General features: G+C 36.3%; 2 protein-coding genes across 2 annotated transcripts in view; both read left to right on the top strand.

Annotated features, from left to right (window-relative positions):
• The window catches only part of LOC142832944 (uncharacterized), a 776034-nt gene that overhangs the window by 406852 nt on the left and 351124 nt on the right, over window positions 1-18058 (top strand). The gene's annotated exons all lie outside the window — the stretch shown is intronic.
• Window positions 7509-9543, top strand: LOC142837673 (vomeronasal type-1 receptor 4-like). Its single transcript, XM_075952911.1, has 2 exons — window positions 7509-8309; window positions 9481-9543. The coding sequence occupies exons 1-2, from the start codon at window positions 7509-7511 to the stop codon at window positions 9541-9543; spliced, it is 864 nt and encodes a 287-aa protein (XP_075809026.1).

Genomic DNA, 18058 nt, shown 5'->3' on the forward strand with positions numbered 1-18058 from the left:
TTAATTTTGTGTAAGAAATTACAGGTTACCCAATATTGGAAACAAGCGTACCTGGAAATGCTGGGGTGGTACAACCAGCTGGCCAACATTGATAGTACACCATAAACTCTCTGTCGCTTCCTCCTGAACACCGTCTCCACCTTCTGGTCAATCATGAGTATTACATCTGTGACAATTTTTTGAGAATTTTATTGGAGGTAAGTTATTTGATAACTAGATATAAAATTGGCTGTTAAATAAATAAGTAAATAATACTGCTATGAACATAGTTGAACAAATGCTTTTGTCATATGATCGGGCATCTCTTGGGTATATTCCCAAGAGTGGTATGGCTGGGTCCAGGGATAGGTTGATCCCGAATTTCCTGAGAAACCGAAACAGTGATTTCCAAAGTGGTTGCACAAGATTGCATTCCCACCAGCAATGGATGAGTGTACCCCTTCCTCCACAGCCTCTCCAGCAAAGGCTATCATTGGTGTTTTTGATTTTAGCCATTCTGACAGGTGTAAGATGGTATCTCAAAGTTGTTTTGAAGGTGAACCCAAGGAAACACATACAGTTATCCTCTTGCCTATGGGAAGTAGACAAAATTGCCGGGGAGAAAAGTGGGATCTTGGGAGTGGGGTGGGTTGGGGGTAAGGGGAGATGAGGAGAGAAAAGTGAGAAGGGGAGGATGGGGGGAACTTGGGGAAACAGGATAATTGGGATAAAGGAAGGCTGGATAGGGGAGCACGGAAGCATAATTCTTAGTTAAGGGAGCCACCTTAGGGCTGGCAAGAGACTTGAACCTAGAGTGGCTCCCAGGAGCCCAAGCCGAGGTCCCCAGTTAGTTCCTTGGGCAGATGAGGAGAGGGAACCTGAAACGACCCTATCCTATAGCAATACTGACTATTATCTTGCATATCACCATAGAACCTTCATCTGGTGATGGATGGAGATAGAGACAGAGACCCACACCGGAGCACTAGACTGAGCTCCTAAGGTCCCAATGAGCAGCAGAAGGAGGGAGAAGATGAGCAAGGAAGTCAGGACCACGAGGGGTGCACCCACCCACTGAGACAGTGGGGCTGATCTATTGGGAGCTCACCAAGGCCAGCTGGGCTATGACTGAAAAAGCATGGGATAAAACCAGACTCTCTGAACATGGAGAACAATGAAGGCTGATGAGAAGCCAAGGACAATGGCACGGGGTTTTGATCCTACTTCATGTTCTGGCTGTGTGGCAGCCTAGCCAGTTTGGATGTTCACCTTCCTAGACATGGACGGAGGGGGGAAGACCTTGGACTTTCCACAGGGCAGGGAACCCTGACTGCTCTTTGGACTGGAGACGGAGGGGGAGAGGAGTGGGGGGAGGGGGAGAAGGGTGGGAGGAGGGGGAGGGAAATTGGAGGCTGGGAGGAGGGGGAAACTTTCTTTTACTTTTTCTCAATAAAAAAATAATAAAATAAAAAATAAATAAGTAAATAATTTTACAATTTGTAAATCACTCCCAATAAAATGAAGGATATTATCACCATAGAGGAATTTAAAAAAGATTTTGTTTCTCCTGTGGATGGAATTTTAGAAGACATATGTGACCTACCAGGGACATATACATTCTTAGTCAGAGTTGCTATTAGCTTGGAAATTCATATTTTATCTTTAAAAAATGTTTTGAAAATAGAGCTATGAATGAGAAACTTATGGAAATGTTACAAACTCTACAGAATGTAAATGAATCCAAAAGGATTCATTCGATTGAAAATAATAATCATAATTTGACAAGCATTCACTCCATAGAACGTGGAAAGGAACTATTAACAGACAAAATTCTTTCAAAGGATTATGATAGATTAGCTGTTAGAAGAAAGGCAATTTCCATGCCATCCAGGCAATTTCCAAGGATAAGAAGGTAGCATTGGTGAAAAGAATGAAATCAAGAGAATCATCTGTGGATGACAAGAAAGAACAAGAGGCATAGGCAAACATCCTATTATTAAGTGCTTTATTTACGGTATGTTGCCTGGATCATGGTATCATTTTGCAGCAATAGAATAATGGGTAAAGAATTTTACTGTTCAAATTTACTTTAACATATAAAAGAAATATGTTCATAGGTTCTATGCTTACCTACCATGCTTCTCTGGACTATGGACTCTGGACTCTTCTGCTGTGTGGTCACATTTTCAGATCTTCTGTTTCAAACATCCAGACTCCCATCAACCACAGTGACACCTTTATTTTGTTCCTTTTCCTAAACCATGAACTCTCCCCTGAACTATTAGCTAAAAGTTTCTTTTTTTTAGGCTACTTTTCCCTAGAATTGAATTATTCTTCTTGAATTCTGTGATGTCTTAAATAGCTAGAGGTCCAGGACTAGACAATGATTGATAGACCCAAAGAGTCCGAATCTACCAGATTGATAGGGTTTAGCAATTCTGAGTTTTTGTGAGCCTCTCATCCCGTCATCATATTTGACTTACACCATCTGTCTGTAGTGACTGTGTTTCCTCAAAGGGTAAAACTGTGTGCCTCACCACAGAACAATATTGACCTTGGTAACTACAAGTGCTAAAAAAATATCTTTATCTATAAACCTAATGTGTCTCAAGCTGAGATATAAACAATTGGCAGACAATGTGCCCATTAGGACAGGAGTATTTTTCTGTAAAGAACAAATTATTTTGCATGATTCTACTGTATCTCCTTCTATTCAATCTATTATGAGGATTATATTTTCTCATAATCACTAGCCACAGCAGTTTTTCATTTTTCTAACTTATTTTCGGGATTTAATTAAGCACGAGAAATCTGTAAACAAAAGGATATCGGGTTGGTAGAATGTATGGTCATCTCATCTGGATTTTATTTCTATCATTTCTATGTTTGCCTAAAATCCTCAAAGGGAGATGGGTAGTGAACAGATGATAAGTTTTCAACTTTTAATTTATGTTCCTCCATTAATTGATAGAAAAGGAATGCTCCTTATTTTTTCAGTAAAAATTGACTATAGCTTCCTTCAGTTTCTATTCAGTGCTTTCAGGAGAAGGAAGTATTGGGGCTTGTGATATATAATGGATAAAAGTGAGGTCATTTTTGGGGAATGATTACATAGACAGATTTCTCAATAATAGGCATTTGTTCAGAATTCTAGTCATTCCTGGAGTTATAACCATGATTCATAGCATATTTCTATGTTATTTGCACCCAGTTCATAAAGAATAAAAAAGACAATGATTTCTAGTGTGGATTGCGATGGCATGTTCTTCCTTTTATTTGTGCTTAACTGGAAATCCCAGAATTCCTGACTGTGTTCTTTTCATAAATCTAAAAGAGAACAGGACCATAATCCAAAAGTTAACAATGTACTTGTTTATTTAGAAGAACCTAGAGAATACTGGTCCCAGTGAAAGAGATATTCAAACTTTTTTCTGAGACTCTAACACATGAGACTTTGATATTTAGTGTATCTTTTCTCATAATAGATATTAGGAATCATGAAAACATGAAAGCCTTTCCATACACTTTGTTTCACTGGAGACACATACAAGAAATTCAATAATGTCTTCTGTAATTAGCAACTGTAAAAACATTAGAAAAGTACTGGACTCTCAAAGCGAGTGCTGTCAATGTCATTGCAGATGAGATGAAGTTTGCATTTCTGAAGGGATTTGAGGTCATAGTTCTATGAATATTTATCTCAGGATTGGATTGCATCCCACTTTAATAGTGTTGGTTGCAAAGTCAGGAGCTGCACACTAACCTGAAAATTCTTCAATGGGAACAGTTCAGGTAAGCATTTATTTTTAAATATCAAAGTCAGAGAAAGCCGAAAGAGGAGGTCCATTAAATGTACACATCTGGAGAAAGAATTCTGCATAGAAACAGAATAGTGATGATTCAGTGAAAGACTAGAAATACTTTCATAACAATTAACAGAAATACTAAGAAAAGTGTTACTGAATTTGTATTAATTTCTGATGCATTAAATATGTAACTAGATCTCTTAGGGTGACTATAGAATATAGAAAATCTTAATAAAATCTGATGAAGATTCATCAGGGATTTCTAATTGTTTCATTTGTATGTCATCATCATTTATATAAAACTTCAACAAAATCTGGTATAAAGTTTTAGTGTTTATAGCAAATATTATTATTTAACTTTGCTATTCATTCAATCCTGGATGTAAATAAATAAATAAAAAACAGGATTGGCACTTTTTCAGGAGTATAGCATGTTTCTAGGCAGCACTGACTGCATCCATAACAGTGTCAAGAGATGTCTCTCTCTTAAAATTCAACAGTGATAATCACTGAGATGGTTTTCTGTGCTTAAATTGTATATATGGTGTAAGAGAGGAGGTGAGTTGTTATTGCTAGTTTTATACAATTCTGGTATATGACACATCTGTCATCTGTTATTTCTCGTTGCTTAGTGATATTCTGTTTTCACAAAAATTTCAGGATTGGTTTTCCAATTGCCGTTACTGATTTTGTTGGAACTGAGAGTCTTCTGCTTCTCAGATAGGAACATAACTGCTGGGCTGCAACTACACCCAATATTTGCCTTTTTTATTCAATGCACAGATAAAATATTATCTTCATCTGATTCTACATATATGTTATTATTTAGGTCTCATTTATAAGTCTTGATTTATTTATAATAATTTGAGTTGACTTAGGGATTAGTAAAAAAGCTTTTAAACTGCAATTGGTTATACCTTCACAGTTTTTCTGTGTGTGTGTGTGTGTGTGTGTGTGCCTATGTCTGCATGCAGGTGCTCTTTCCTATTTGTGTGGAAAGGTAGTTGTGTGGTGCAACTTCCTTTGCATTTCCTCAGACATGTTTTATCTTTTTCTCTTTGAGTGTGGACATTTTTCTCAAAAGCAATTTCCAGAGTATGTTAGTCTTTCTTGTCAACCAGCCCCAGGTGTCCTGTATTCCTTTACAAAATCCCTAAGTGTTTATATTATAATTACACATCAGCACAACAAAAAGTTTTATGTGAATTCTGGAGAATGTATTCATTTCTTATTTCTGGTAAGGGAAGAATTGTAACAGATTAACAATTCCTTAGATTTTTATTACTTTAATGTTTGGTCACACTCATATTTTCATGCTTTATAACAGAGACTAAATGTAACACTGACCAATAATTCATTTGATAGATAATACTGTATTTTATCCCCTTGAAATTTAAAAATATGTCTTGTGAAAAATATATATTTTGTTTCTGATACACTCACCAAATATGACTTATACCTTGAAAGGTTTTGTAAGATTAGAAAATTATTTGAGCATAACCTTTTATATAATGCCAGTTGTTGAGAATGCATGTACAGGTTATAAAGAAACATAATAGTTTGAGTACTTAAGATTATGTCAGATACAGTACTTCAGATGACAAGCTTTACTTTAATTCTAGCCATGTTCCTATATCTCAAATCAAATGCCCACATGGCCTTATTAATTTTGATGATGATTTTCCACACATTTTGTGCAGTCCCGTATTGTCAATTAAGAGAATTTAATTGTCTATAACAAATTGTCACGGAAATCATAGAAGCTAGAACATGAACAGCATTGCAGTATAATTCACAGATTGTCACTTTTATGCAGTTCTCAATTTGAGTCTGGAAAAACTCTTAAACACAACAAAATTTTTAATAATCACTTCTTAGATTTGATATGATATAGTGAGTGCAATGGCAGGTTCTTGTTAAGAATCCTTTGGCTCTGAAGATAAATGTAAGCTATTGGACAATGTCAGGATGTTCTAGGGATGGAGAAACCAGGATTTGTGGGCAGGTCTCAGGGTGAAGATGTATGCTTGGCTATTTTCCCTCTTCTCAGTATCTCTTCCTTGTTTCAATGATTGAAGTTTCAGATCCTCATGTCTGATTCTTAAATACAGTGTGTATTCTACTGCTCCAAGTTGTCTTCACATTGGATCTAGGGCCTTGTCACCATTTATGTTAGAACAAATATAAATTAATTTGAATATTTATTTATTCCTTCACAGATATTAAATGAAAGTCACCTCATTGTGTATCACCTAGACAAAAAAAACAAAAAAAAAAAAAAAACAAAAAAAAACCAGAACATTGGTTTATTGTGGCAATATCAGGAATCCTAATACTGAGGAAGAAAGCTTTCAAAACACTCCAATTAGTCTGAAATACAGAGAAACACAATGTTTGAACAAATTAGATCTTGCCAACTAACTTTCAATTCCAATCCATCAGATAAGTAATATGGTACTACGGGGTTATTTGAAGGAGTGAAATCGATTGGACATTGATTTATATTTCTACAGTCTTTTTAGGAAGAGAGAACACTCCTTCCACATGTGGTGATTTGTATGAATTGAAACTTAACCAAGAATTCAAATATTTCTCAGGTGTATTTAGTGTGTCTGAGTTTTCTAAACATATTGCTGGTTTCATGTACAACATTGAAAAGGACACCATTGGCATGAACATGAGTGAACAACTATATTTCTAAATTCATGTATGTATTCATGTCTTTGCTTTCAAACTATTACTAAAATATAAATTATGAGCAGTGTCTATGAACATTCCTCATTAAAGTGAAGTTGTATATGTTGTGCCTACACACAGACATTCATTTGGAAATTCTTTGAAGCAATATGAACACCACAGGAAGTACCTGAAATTCTAGAGTATATCCATTCTTGCCAAAAGATGCGTATTTGAAACAATTTTTTTAACATTTATATTTATTGATGACAGCAGAAATTGCATACTCAAAGAACAGTTGAATTCTTCCCCTTATTCATTTCTCGTTGAACACAGGGTTTCCAAATTTCTGTTGGAATGGATTACATATTTTCACTCAGTTATGCATTTTGCTACAAACCCTCTCAGAACCCATCCTCTCACTAAACTCTCCTCATATTAGCCATAATGATCTAGATACAAGTGTGAATATGAGTATTTTTGAAATATGAAGAGATCTCAATCTTAATGCAACCACATTGGCCTTAAAATTTGAACATGGTAGTTAGTTCTATTTTTATTAATTTATAATTGAAAAATTTACTGATTCTAACATTTCTATTTTTCTGTTTAAAGTGACACAAGAAATCAATTCACAATGGATTTCTTCAAAGGAGAGGATGACAACAGAAGTTTTTTCCTCCAATATGGGTAGACATGTTGAATTCAGTTTCATTCCCATTTGTAACTCACCAGCCATTGCTTCTCCCAAGATAACTTTGCAATGCACATAAAATGTTGCTTTCTTTAAAAAATTAAATGAGAAACCTCTATGTAATTATATGAATCTGAAGAAGTCAGCAGTTACACTAAAATTCCTTATTTATGAAAAGATAACTTTGAGGTGGAGTTTGGAAGGGCCTTGCTTTGTTGTCCATACTGCATTTCTACTATTGAGCTAATGTGACCTCTTTGTCTTAGTGTACCTCACTGCGCTATGTACAAAAAGTTTATCACTTTAAACGATGACTGTCAGAGTAATTTGAAGTAATAGGAGCTCACTGAAAAATGGATTCTAGGAACGTGGCAATAGGAATAATATTCTTATTACAGACTACAGTGGGAACACTGGGAAACTTTTATCTTCTTTTTGACAATCTAGTGTTTCACCAAAATAAAAGAAAGTTAAAGCCTGTGGATTTGATTCTCATGCACATGTTTATGGTCAATTCCTTGATTCTGCTTTTTAAAGGATTGCCCAACACTCTGGAACTATTTGATTTGAAACAATTTTTCAATGATTGGAGCTATCAACTATTTCTGTATATTCTTAGAGTTTTCAGGAGCATGTCCATTGCCACCACTTGCCTCTTGAGTGTCTTCCAGGCCATCATGATCAGCCATGAGAGATCCTGCTGGAAAAAACTTAAAGTCAATTCTCCAAGTAACACCGGCCTCTTCATTTCTATGTGTTGGATCTTTTACATCATGGTAAATGCCATTTTTCCTGTGTACATATCTGTAAAATTTAATAAGAAAAACATAACAACAGAGACAAATTTTGAACACTATTCTGTTGTTGGTCATGACAAAACCACAGTCTCCTTATATATAGCTTTCTTTATGTTTCCAGAACTTTTAATTTCTGTCCTCATCACCTGGTCCAGCAGTTCTATGATTGTCAATCTGTACAGGCACAAGCAGCGAGTCCAATACATCCACAACACTCATGTTTCCCACAGAAGATCCATTGAGTTGAGAGCCACCCACAGCATCTTGGCCCTAGTGTCCACGTTTCTGACGTTTTATACCTTCTCTGCAATCTTATATGTTTGTATTGCTCTAGCCTATGGTAGAAATACATTGTTGGTAAACATCACAACAATCTTAACTCTGTCTTTTCCCAGTTTTGGCCCCTTCATTCTTAGAGCCAGGACTTTTACCTGTCCAGTCCCTGCTTTCTATGGAAAAAGGATACAAAAACCCTGATGTGATTATATATAAATTGCAGATCACAGGATCAAATGTTTGCAAATAATACGGAATGTTTTGTGGTGAAGAAACTCATCTTTCTTTGATAAATTTTATGAGGCTTCAGGATAAGTTTAGTTGGTGTAATATGCACCTAACAATAGCTGAACAATAGAACATAGGCCTTTTGATATTTTAATTGACATTTTTACAGTCTTTCCTTGTGACAAGCTGCCTTGAGGAGAACTTGCTTAATATGTTTTGACCAAAGTATTGCTACTTTGTCATCAGGTGGAATGATATATTCTATCTTGGCTGCTCCACATATTTCATAAATGTCATAGTTTGTATATAATCAACCCAATAATCACATAGCAAGGTACCCTATTAGCAGGTGTGGCTTTGTTCGAGTGAGTATGGAGTTATGGAGAAAGTATGTGGGCAGGCCTTGAGGTTTTCTCTGTTTAGAATACTGACCAATCAGTGAGTTGACTTCATGTTGTCTGTAAGATGCAGGACTCTCAGCTATTGTTTGCCTGTAGGCTGACATGCTTCCCCCTTGATTATAATGGCATTAATCTTTGAAACTGTAAGTGAGCCAACCCAATTAAATGTCTTTTCTTTAGTGAGTTTCCTTGGTCATGGTGTCTCTACAGAGCAATAAAACCCTAAGATAATAGACATCCAAAGGAAGCTTCATTCCAAAGGCAAAAACACTGCAAACTAAGTTGCTTATTAAGACATGAACACTCACTACAGAAAACCTCGCTTATCTCAAAACTGCTCCAGCACACCAGTGTTGCAAACTCAGTGACATTCACAAACTCGTAATCAATTTAACTGCAGTTATTTCAAAGGTACAAGGCCCTTCTGCTCTTATCTTTCTAATATCTATATTCAATCAGGTCTGAAAGTAGGAATAACACCTGCATAGGTTTTAAGCAAAAACCCATAGTTGAAAAAGACTAAGTATATTTATACAGGGATTATGAAACAGACTTACAATCTAAGTACAGGCTTGCCATTTCCTCATCTGGGTATGAAACACTATCTCTCTCATTCTTTTTAGATTAGTCAAGACAGCTTTTTCCTGAATTCCTCCATCACCAATGATGTCACCCTCATTCAGTAGACAATACTGCCTCTTTGCTGTCTTTATTAGGGGTAGGAAAGTCAGAGCTGTTATTATGTAGAGAAGATGAGTCTTTGGAACTTACTTACACCATCAACCAGATTTCTAGAAATGTCAGTGAAAAAGAACAATGAAAGCCTGAAAAATTACTTAATAGTTATACAAAGTGACAATGTGAAGCATATGCTTGACATGATGAAAATATGACATTGCAAAGAAGAAAAACTCTATTTAAATATCACTGCAAGGTTTCCAAAGATCTGAAAAGAGTTGGGAACCAAGAGCCTAACCTGTAATGACTCACAGCCTTATCTTTTAGTTAGGTTCAACTTTCTAATGTTTCAATTATATTCTAAAATACTGCCACTTCAAAATTCAAGATGTTTTTCTTTTGGGAGAAAATAACATTCAGACTATATCAGTCAAGGATATGGCAAAGGATGAACAGTTAGGATAAAAATAATAACCATGGAGACTGATACACGACAACCCAGGGTGTCTGCGAGGGTGAGGAGTACCCAAAAGGAAATATTAGACAGCTTGGGCTACAGGTAGTTATTTACATTGTATTTGCGAAAGTCAAATTTACAAACATTTTCAAAAGATTCATTATATTTTATTCATGTCTTCATTTTCTTCTATTGTTTATCTACACCTATGTATTACAAGTGTTTTAACTCAATTCCACTTTATATCCACTGTCCCCTAAAAACAGATCATAATCCTATTGTAAGAAACTACCACTATCACTCAGATAAAAGGACATTGTATTAAACTGACACTTAATTATTATTATACCCATTAATTAATCTCTCAGTTTTCGTAAGACTCATTTTTGTAGATGACAAGTAACACAGATACTTGTAGGAATATTTTATTTGTATTTTAATAAATAAAGCTTACCTAAAGTTCAGAGAGTAAAACAGCTTCACTGGTCAACGTTACTCTCCAGGCAGTGGTGACATACAACTTTGATCCCAGTAGCCACATTAGTTTGCCATAGAAACCTGGTGATAGTGGTATACTTCTTTAATCCTGGAGAAGAATATAAAACAGGAGGAGACAGCTCTCAAACACAGTCTCATTCTGACATTCCTGGAGGCAGAATTATCATTTTGGACAAAGTTAGAGGTAAGAGCCAGTGTCTGGCTCTTTTGCTTTTCTGACTTCAGTTTGAACACCATTTTTTTTTACTAATATATCATAGAAAAGAATTGAGTTGTTGATAAGGTTCATTGAATGTATTTGATTTCTTGCTGGTCATTCTAAAGACATGTTATGAGTCCAAGGTTGAAGAACTGTGAATTTACTGAAGATACATAGTAAGAGCCCTTAGGAGGTTCATTAGAAAATTGACCTTAATAACTAGATTCATTTATGTGTTTTGTGGATCACTTTAGAACCATATACACTGTAAAAAATGATGCTCACCAACAGATGCATGATCACTCAGAAAAGTTAAAAGTCTTCTGTTCTCAAAATACTTCAAAGTGCCACTCACCTGCAGTTCTGCATTAACTGACAGTGAATCACACTCAAAGCAAGGCGATATGGATGTGATCAACTTGCCATATCTAGGGGAAAAAAAGAATGTTTTAAATCTTCTTAAAACTAGCTGACAAGACACCGGATTCATTTTTTAAAAATGATGTCTTAGAAATGAAATGTACTCTATGACTGAAAACTAAGTGCAATATTTGCCACAATCCTTCAGTTTAAACAAGGAAGCGATGATGCAATGGAAAGAGAAAACACACAAATTATGTCTGCACACTGAGATGTGTGCACTCATACTTCACAAATGTGGAGTAAGTTTGAAAGCTGACAGTGACTAACATGTGTCTTCTGAACCACAGGATCTGTACAGAAACACACATTGTGAACACATTTAAAACATCAACTAAAATAAGGTACTTACTCTGATGGGTATCTAAAGCTTCTTCATGGCAAAAGATTAAATTGAATACTGCTAATAAATGTGACAATCCAGGATCATACCAAGTTTACTTTGAATAATTTATTGATCTTTTTTCTACTCTCATAGAGCAGTTGATTCTATGCACATCATGTTGTTCTGAATGTGTTCATCTATATTACAATCCTGCTATAATAATGCTCAAGTACCTACTCTGATTTGCATAATTGTTTGATGTGGACAAGGGTTTTCTGTTCACTGTGAGAAAAAGACCTTTGAGAACAGTTGATAGATGGCTTCGAGAATGATAGATGGTTATTGCGGGCAATAAGGAGAGTTAAAAAACATGATTACCAGTCTGTACCCAAAGAGATTTATCCTAAGTCTGAGCTTAGAAATACTATGCCAGGCAGAATTCCAAAAACTCAACCTACATACAACTTTTCCTCATAAATATCATTGTATCATAAATGGATCTCATACTGTAAAACTATATTGTTCACAGATATAGGAAAGTGTCCCAATACACATTCAATCTGAATCAGATATATTTTTTGGTTTTGATTCCAAGAAAAGAAGCACAGTTGTAACTATGAAATGAATCATTGCCCTTTTACTTTTATATATACAACATGAAAACTAATTTGTATTGAGATAGTATGGCATAGACACAACTCACTGCTGAATACAACAGAGAGCTTGATATTGGTACCTGTAAGAAAGCTGCTTTCTTACTGTCAACAATGCATCCAAGAGACTGCATTTTCTCAGAAGGTGTAATTTTAGGGAGATTTACCATAACTGTGATAAGTGGATGCATTTAAAAGCAAGATCTTGAAAGTAATACTGTGACATATCCTCATTATTTCTATGGGAAATGTGAAAGCTTGGGAGAAATATTTATGACTCTTTCAAATTACCAAAGTTAATAAAACATAACACCAGGTTTATTCCTTTACTGTAGTTTCATTTATTTAATCTTACTGTAAACATCACTTCCTCTAATAAAAGACACTCATCTGTTCCCCTACTCTGAAGGATAGTAGGTTCATCTCCAAAATGTTACTGTACCACAGGTAGCACTGGGAGGGAGGTTGAGACCCGGGACAAAGTTCTGTGGTTCTGTGACTTCAGTTTCCTTCTGAACTTCAATTTTGGTTTCACTTTCAGTGGTCAATTCTCCACTGGCATTAGGAGGTAAAAAGTTTTCTGGAACTTTTGTTTAGATACTTACCAAAAACAATTATGATTTGTAAGAGTTGTGAGAGTCCCCAAGGAAATATCAGGCTTGGCAAGGTACTTACTGTTTAACTGTTCCCAAAGGCAAAACATTTCATGTAGAAGTTGTACAAAATATGTCTGTCATATGAGATATAAGTACAGAAGTCTGAGTGGTTCAAAAGACTCCAGCCTACAAAAGTTATTTTACCCAACAATTAAGCTGTTAAGTCTCTGAAATCTACTTGGGACATTTAAATCACCATGAAGACAAATGTAGTTATTCATTAATTCTAGAATACCTGATGAAATTTCAGTAAAATAAAAGGCATGTCATAATCTGAAGTAGGAATTATTTCAGTCTTTGAAAAACCTAATGCAAAATAATTAGAAATGCTGATGTAGAATTAGGATAGAAGATAGATTTCTTGCTCAAGAAATAACAGGAATTCTGAGCAGAGCCCTCTCTTAGAAGAGTTTACATAGGTAGCATTTCTAAAAATGAAGTCACATATTTCCTAAGTATTACATAAACTAATGCTAACTTCTCAATCTAAAAGCACTGAATCAATATCAGTGAATTCTACAATTATATTTAATAAAGAAAACAATATTATTAATTGTTCATTAATTCATCAAGAAATTGAAATTTCTTGATTTAACATTTGGATTCTGTCCACTAACAACCCACCTTAGGGGATTTTAGGCCAATAGCAAAGTTTGAAATAAAATCACTTCTGAAATATCTGAAAGACATTGCTTCCCAGATATAACTGAAAGTCACCAATTCATTGGAATATGTTGGGAACAAAGAAAGTGATTGATTTTAGGATATGGCTTATTACAATAAAAGACTAGTTGGTATAGTCAGCTATGGAAAGAAGCTGATGGAACAAGAAGCATAAAATCTTTTGCTTTAGTTAGAATGTGGTAAAACATTCATCCTCACTTTAGCTAACACTGGATATGAAGACATATTATTGGGTCCTAATGTCTTCCTTGGGGAAAGGGGTGAAAAGGCATAACATCAATGAACACAGATACTTAGAGTCAGGTAGAAAGCTTAGAGAAGACTTGTTTATTAAAAATGGGGGGACTTACACAATAACCTCCTAGTACTTATACATTATGATTCATTGACAGTTGACATCTCATGCTCATTTCTCATTGACTAGGCATGAGCAGGACCTTTGAAAGCACCTGTTGTTAGGTGCACAGGAATCACTGCTTGGTTGCTTCTTATTGGCTAGGCACAGACAGGGCCTTTGACAGCTCCAGGTAGACTCCAGTTTGGCTTTTTTTGGTCTTGTAGGCCTGAACTTTCTACATATCCACCATTTTTATTTATTAAATAGGGTGCTCAGTGGGAGCTAGAGTTCTTTGCTCAGTCCTGTTGACTCTGTCTTAGGAGGGCTCAGGAACTAGACTGAGCCTGTCTTAGATTGGCCTACCAGAGAAACTCTAACCCATTATTAACTACTAGCCCTAGAAGAGCATTCATTCCTGGAGAGCTGCCTGGGTGTGTGTGGGGGGGTATTAGGCAGTAGCCTTTTTAATTACAATTAACCAGGCACACACAATCTCCCTGCCCTCTCTTAGGAGTGGAAGGGGTGGGCGTGAGGGTGTGGGGGCGGAGTGGGAGGGACATGGGAGGATGGGAGGAAGTGGAAATTTTGATTGGTATTATTTATAAAGTAAAAAAAGGGAAGATTTCTATCATCTAGGGATAACATTTTTGTTTAAAGTATTAAGATAAGGAAACTGAGGCATATTTAAGGAGAACTGAGGTTCAATACAGTTATCAAATATCATACAAATTATTGTTTATAATACCTGTTATTCTACTTCCTGATGGACTTTAGGGGTTAAAAGACCAACCAGCTGACTAAGTTCTCAACTAAATTCTGTCATATTTTATTTAGTAGACACATGAGTTATAAAATATAATAACAAGACAAAACAATTATCAATAAAGATTTTTTATTTAAGTAGAAAATGAATAAATATAACAACATAAAAAAAGAAAACTTATACACATGGTTCAGACTCTTCACATCATCCAAAGCCCGATTTTCCCTGTTCCTCTGAGCCACCTTCTCTTTCTGACTACTCAGAGCTGTGGCTTCCATTGGCTGCTCAGGTGGAAAAAAATCTGGATCACTAATGGTGTTCTTAACCCGGAACCTAGAAGCATAAGTCAGTGAACATCACTCAAATCACATCACACTTATATAGGAAATGTCATCAGTTGCAATTTATACATTCTTCTTCATGAAATATAATAGATGTAGTTGATACTTATAAAATAAGTAATTTGATATATCATTATCATTCTTCTGTTTTGCTACCAGTTACTTGTGCTAATTACTCACATGTCTAGTTTATATGGTGTCTTATAGGTTCTTTGCATGAATAGTTGTTGCAGCCAGTGCAGCCTGGATAGCCAAGACTGGTGGGGGGTGCTGGGATTGAGACACAGAGGCTTCTTTTCAGGTGGAAGAACAGCAGCCTTTATTTTGCCCAGCAACCTTTTATACCTCTACTCCTTCTGTGGAGACCCAAGGGCCAGAAAGAACACAAACATCCTTGTCAATTACAGACCACAAGGAAGTTCTGCTGTCAGTCAGGGGGAGTGAGGGCAGCTGGATCACAACAACTCCCCCCATTTTATTTTATAATACCTTGCCTGTCATGGGGAATAGCCCTCTAATATTCCCTGTCTTATGTAGCGTTCTGCCCCCAAAGTATTACCCATCCATGGCTACCCAGACACATAGCCTTAAACCAAGTATCCCCAGGACTGATAGTGCAAAGGAGCCAGACCAGCACTGCAACCATCTAGCATGCACTAACTGGGTGGTAAAATTAATGAAAGCAGTATTCCAAACTCCTGTCGTATGACGGTTGTGTTCCATAACAGTAGCAGAAGCATGTAATACAGTGCCATGAGTAACTCATATAATATGATTAATTGTTCAAAAGTCCAAAGATAGTCCTCTTGCTCCTGAACCAGAGCTACTTGTTGGTTCAAGGTCAGTATGCCCAATTGAATATGTTCAAAACATTGCTGACTCTTTTCAGCAAGCTGGTTGACAGTTCAGCCGTCTGCACAGGCTGTGAGAGAGCAAGTGCGGCAGCAGTAGCTGTGGTGGCAAAGCTCTGCTCCAGCTGCCTTCTGGCCCCAGCTGCACTCACTCTGGATCCAAACTGCTGCATGGAGTGGAGCAGAACTCAGGGAAGTAGGCTTGCTGCTGCTGCTCCGGAACCATTGAAGGGGCCCTACTTTAACAATCTTTTAGGGAATTTGGGCATCATCAACCTGTCTGGCTACTTCCTGCTGAGCGGGGGCGCTGCATTCTTGGGAGTATTTTACATCAACATTTTTGGGGGTCTCGGGGGTTTGTGGATTCAAACCACATAATTTTGCAATGAATCCACAGGTTCTCATCCTCTGTGGAGACAAAAGCAAAACCTCTTTTCCAAAGCATCAAATCCTTAGGCCTGTATTTTAAAGTCAAAATACCTTTCTTAGCAGTTTCCAGAATCAAATGTCTTTCTCCAGTCCAGAACACAAAAGACAACATAATCAACACAATAACATATCTCTACATATTCTATCTTTTGAGGCCCTCAATTCACTTTCCTTCCTCCTCTTTTTTGCTTCCCTACTGGCCAATCTGCCAGAGGGCATCCCTCAGAGCATCTCTGGGGATAAAGACACACATACCCCTTTTAATCTGACTTGGCTTGTTCCCAGTCTGGATCATTTAAACCCCATCCTGTACAAAATCTTTGGCTGTCTTCCTTGTTACTTCTGTGCCTTGTTGCTTTAAGAATTTCAGTTAATTTTTTAAGGCCTTTCAATTCACCCTCCCGCCTCTTTATACTTGCTTATCTTTCGGAGGATGTCCCTCAGAATTATATCTGAGGATTAAAAATAAAAACACTTTACCTTCCCCAATATGCTCTTTGATTTAGCCAGCGGTTCTAGCAACCCCGTTCATGTATCCCCACTTTCCAGATCTCGGTGGTACCTCCACTTGCTGCAGCCAGCACAGCCTGGATAGCCAAGACTGGTGTGTGGGGGGGTGCCAGAATTGAGACACAGAGGCTTCTTTTCAGGTGGAAGAACAGCAGCCTTTATTTTGCCCAGCAACCTTTTATACCTCTACTCCTTCTGTGGAGACCCACGGGCCAGAAAGAACACAAACATCCTTGTCAATTACAGACTACAAGGAAGTTCTGCTGTCAGTAAGGGGGAGTGAGGGCAGCTGGATCATAACAAATAGTAAATATCATTTGTCTTTATAAAAAAACAGTTCTACTGTATTCTTGACTTCACTCATCTATTGGTTTTTTTGATATGTTCCTCTAGAAAAAAAAAGTGTCTATTAAATTACTCCTCACTGTAAAACAATCACAAATTTTATCCCTTTGTGATCAGAATGACCACTATTAGCCTTTGCCTTCTTTTTTTGAATAGATATTTCTAATCACATATTTCAAAATTCTATTTTTGAAACATGTATTCTACACATAAAGCAGTTGTATACATGCTAAATATTCAACATTGAATATCTTTCTTTTATCATCACATCTTCATAACCTTGGAATATTATAGTATAAAAGGATTTTATTTCAAGAACCAAACCTTTCTCTTGTTGGTGTCACAACTGTATGAATAATTGAAAATTTCTACACTGTGGTTTAAATGAACTGATTCTCTCAAAAAGAGACTCCCTCTAAAGACATACAGAGTCTAACTGAGAAAAATTGAGTCCTAATATCTAAAAGACACCTAGATTATTGAACCATTTTATTTGTAATCACAATGCAATTTTCATACTTGTTGAACATTGAATATTATTCTGTAAACATTTAACACACTTTGACTGGAAGCATAAGATTCTTTAAAAAGAAGCAGAGGTGTTGAACATTTGTGTAAAAACTCATAGCAAAAACACTCTCATGAGGACTTTTCCTTTCCCCCACCATTTCCCATCCCAATGGTGTGAAGTGGGTAAACAGGTTACATGCAGTTGATGATAGCTTCCATAGGAGTTCCTGAGGAAAACAGACTTATAAAGATGATGTCTAGAAAACCTGTCATAATCCTTGACTTAGGGAGGGATGTGAACTTTTTTCTTTAAGGACAAAAACTATTTTGTCTTTAACTCTAGAGATTGATATATACAGTCTCTTTCAAAGATGTTGCTTACACAAATTCAATGAATAAGTAGATAGGAGCATCTATGTATAAGTAATAATAAGCATGATTGAGTCAAGTAAATTTATTATTTATATCAGTTTGTATCATTATATATCACTGTTTGCTTCTGACAAAGGTTTCTAATGCATATATTTCTCCATCATTCACTTCCT

Source organism: Microtus pennsylvanicus, chromosome 1 (assembly GCF_037038515.1).
Source record: "Microtus pennsylvanicus isolate mMicPen1 chromosome 1, mMicPen1.hap1, whole genome shotgun sequence".
NCBI lineage: Eukaryota > Metazoa > Chordata > Mammalia > Rodentia > Cricetidae > Microtus > Microtus pennsylvanicus.